The sequence below is a fragment of the Cucurbita moschata genome, unplaced genomic scaffold (genome assembly GCF_002738365.1).
Source record: "Cucurbita moschata cultivar Rifu unplaced genomic scaffold, Cmos_1.0 Cmo_Scf00011, whole genome shotgun sequence".
In the NCBI taxonomy this organism is placed as follows: domain Eukaryota; kingdom Viridiplantae; phylum Streptophyta; class Magnoliopsida; order Cucurbitales; family Cucurbitaceae; genus Cucurbita; species Cucurbita moschata.
Genome location: NW_019268527.1, coordinates 4,525,950 through 4,528,252, shown reverse-complemented (window position 1 = coordinate 4,528,252; position 2,303 = coordinate 4,525,950). Strand labels below are relative to the sequence as shown.

The window sequence follows — 2,303 nt, the reverse complement described above, 5'->3', positions numbered from 1 at the left end:
AAAAAAAAAAAAAAAAAAAAAAAAAAAAAAAAAAAAAAAAAAAAAAAAAAAAAAAAAAAAAAAAAAAAACCTAATTTTTTAGTTTATGTTCATCATGAAATACCACAAATCAACTATACATCAATAGATAAATCTAATACTCTAAAGAAGCTAAGATGTTGCCAGCTGAAGAATTTGGAATGAACAAGCAAAAATACAGGGGAAGCTGATTCGAAAAGAAACGTTCTTAGAAACGTCTATTTTCATGGCTATCTACATATTTCAATCATCGTTTCATGCTGGGTCCAGCTGAAGTTCTTGAACAGCCAACAAATTCTTGATCAAATGGTCTTCCACTCACCAATCGTGAAGAGTATGAGCCACTTTTTCTCAACTTTCCTGGAAATTCTTTGCTTGAATTTCCCTTGAAAGAAAGGTTCTTTACGCGATTTCGGTTAACGAAAAGCATCGAATTTCGTGGAGGTGCATGTAAGGCACCTTCAACACAGTCCCCTACCTGAGCACAACCCCATGGCCTTGGTGGACCGTCTTCACTGGTTGAGGGTCTAGGCCTTGGTAAGGAATTTGCATTCCTCAATCTAGAATTTGCTCGTTGCTCGGGCGAATGGTCATCCTCATGTTTCAAACAAAGTGGGCAAGGAGGGTCACTTTTACGTATCTTTGGGGTAGTTTGATCCAAGCATTCAGCATGAAAAACATGTCGACATGAAAGAACGCCAGCAACTGGCATATCAGCACTTCTCACGATGCGACGTGAACTCCATGGCGATCTTTGTGAAAGAAATCTTTCACATAAACCACATCTGAAACCATCAGATTTACATGATGATCTAAAATAGATGTCTGATTCAAGTGGCTCAGACACATCAGCAAAATCAATGCTACTACTTGCACTGCTCCATTGTTGGGTGTCTCTTTGGGGAGTAGGAGAATCAAACTCAAGGAACCCTAAATTGGTAGATTCAAAAGCTTCTCCAGGCGAGTTTTGCATAGGAATGACCAGAGGATGAATAGGTTTGGACATGAAAGAGCGACGACTCGTGAAGTTCCAATTAGAGGCTGAGCGTAACTTGACCGTAGGCTCGTCACTACTGTCTGAATGTGAGAAAGTAGAGCTCCCACTGTCTGGATTTTCAGAGGTAGCCTGCAAAGTTCAATGAAAACTACTTTTAATTTGCTCATTTTATGCTAATCACTGTATCAGGGAGATGACATAAAACTCAGTAGTACCTCTGCTGCAGGCCAAAAGGAAAATGTCCTCAATGAAGGATCTAGAGAACAAGACAATAGAACAGTTCAGTTGATGCAGAGCCATTATAAGGCGGAAAAACAAAACTGATTCCTATACTTAAGTATGCCATGCCATTCTCAGTAATATATATAAGCAGCAATAATCTGAGGTAAAAACTGATGGAACATCTCGGGGCAGAGATACGCAAGGAAATTTTCTTAATATAATCAGAATCTATAGATCAAATCATAATATCACACGGGAAAGTTAAACTAGTAGATCTAGCTGCTAGAGGACGTCGTGATTTGTGCTTGTCCATAAATTTCATGCAAAATTCACTCTAACACGGGGATGAAACTAATTGAATATAGCCAAAGGGCAGGGTGAGACTCACTAGTTTAAAATGGTATCCTTCCCTTGAAGGCATTTAAGAACTTAAACAAGAAAAAGCTAATTAAAGGGGAAGATGACCAAAAAAAAAAGACTACAGATCGTTTCATCAGAGCAGACACGAGTTTGCCTCAATGGTCATGTTTGGAAGTGGGGGCTATCAGGCGCTCATGGGTGTGAAAGTCCAAGGACAGTTTCCATACTCTAAATTATCAAATAATGATTCCCCATTGTCCGTGATGGAAACGACATTCCCCCTTTTCTCCTACACACAGAGGACAATGTACATGTGAGATCCCATATCGGTTAGAGAGGGAAACAAAACATTCCTTATAAGGGTGTGGGAACCTCTCCCTAGTAGACATGTTTTAAAACCGTGAGACTGACGACAATACGTAATGGGTCAAAGCGGACAATATCTATTAGCGGTGGTCTTGGGCTGCTACAAATGGTATCAGAGCCAACACCGGACGGTGTGCCAACGAGAACGCTCGGCTCCCAAAGGAGGTGCATTGTGAGATCCTACATTGGTTAGAGAGGGAACGAAACATTCCTTATAAGAGTGTGGAAACCACTCCCTAGTAGACACGTTTTAAAACCTTGAGGGGAAGCCTAGAAGGAAAAGCGCAAAGATGACAATATCTGATTAACCGTAACTACAACAAACCCCCCCCCCCCCCCC

The 2,303-nt window shown here is 40.6% G+C and overlaps 1 protein-coding gene across 3 annotated transcripts in view; it reads right to left on the bottom strand.

Moving 5' to 3' along the window:
* Window positions 1–58: 58 nt before the first annotated feature.
* LOC111449574 overlaps window positions 59–2,303 on the bottom strand; it is a 5,742-nt gene continuing 3,497 nt past the window's right edge. For 2 of the 3 annotated variants that reach the window (XM_023089513.1, XM_023089514.1), the window contains 2 exons: window positions 1,231–1,271; window positions 59–1,144 (listed from right to left, as the gene is read on the bottom strand). In XM_023089513.1, coding sequence (XP_022945281.1) covers window positions 266–1,144; window positions 1,231–1,271 — 920 coding nt within the window. In that variant the 3' untranslated portion in view covers window positions 59–265. The remainder of the gene's footprint in view (window positions 1,145–1,230; window positions 1,272–2,303) is intronic. The other variant, XM_023089512.1, reaches the window with a different exon arrangement.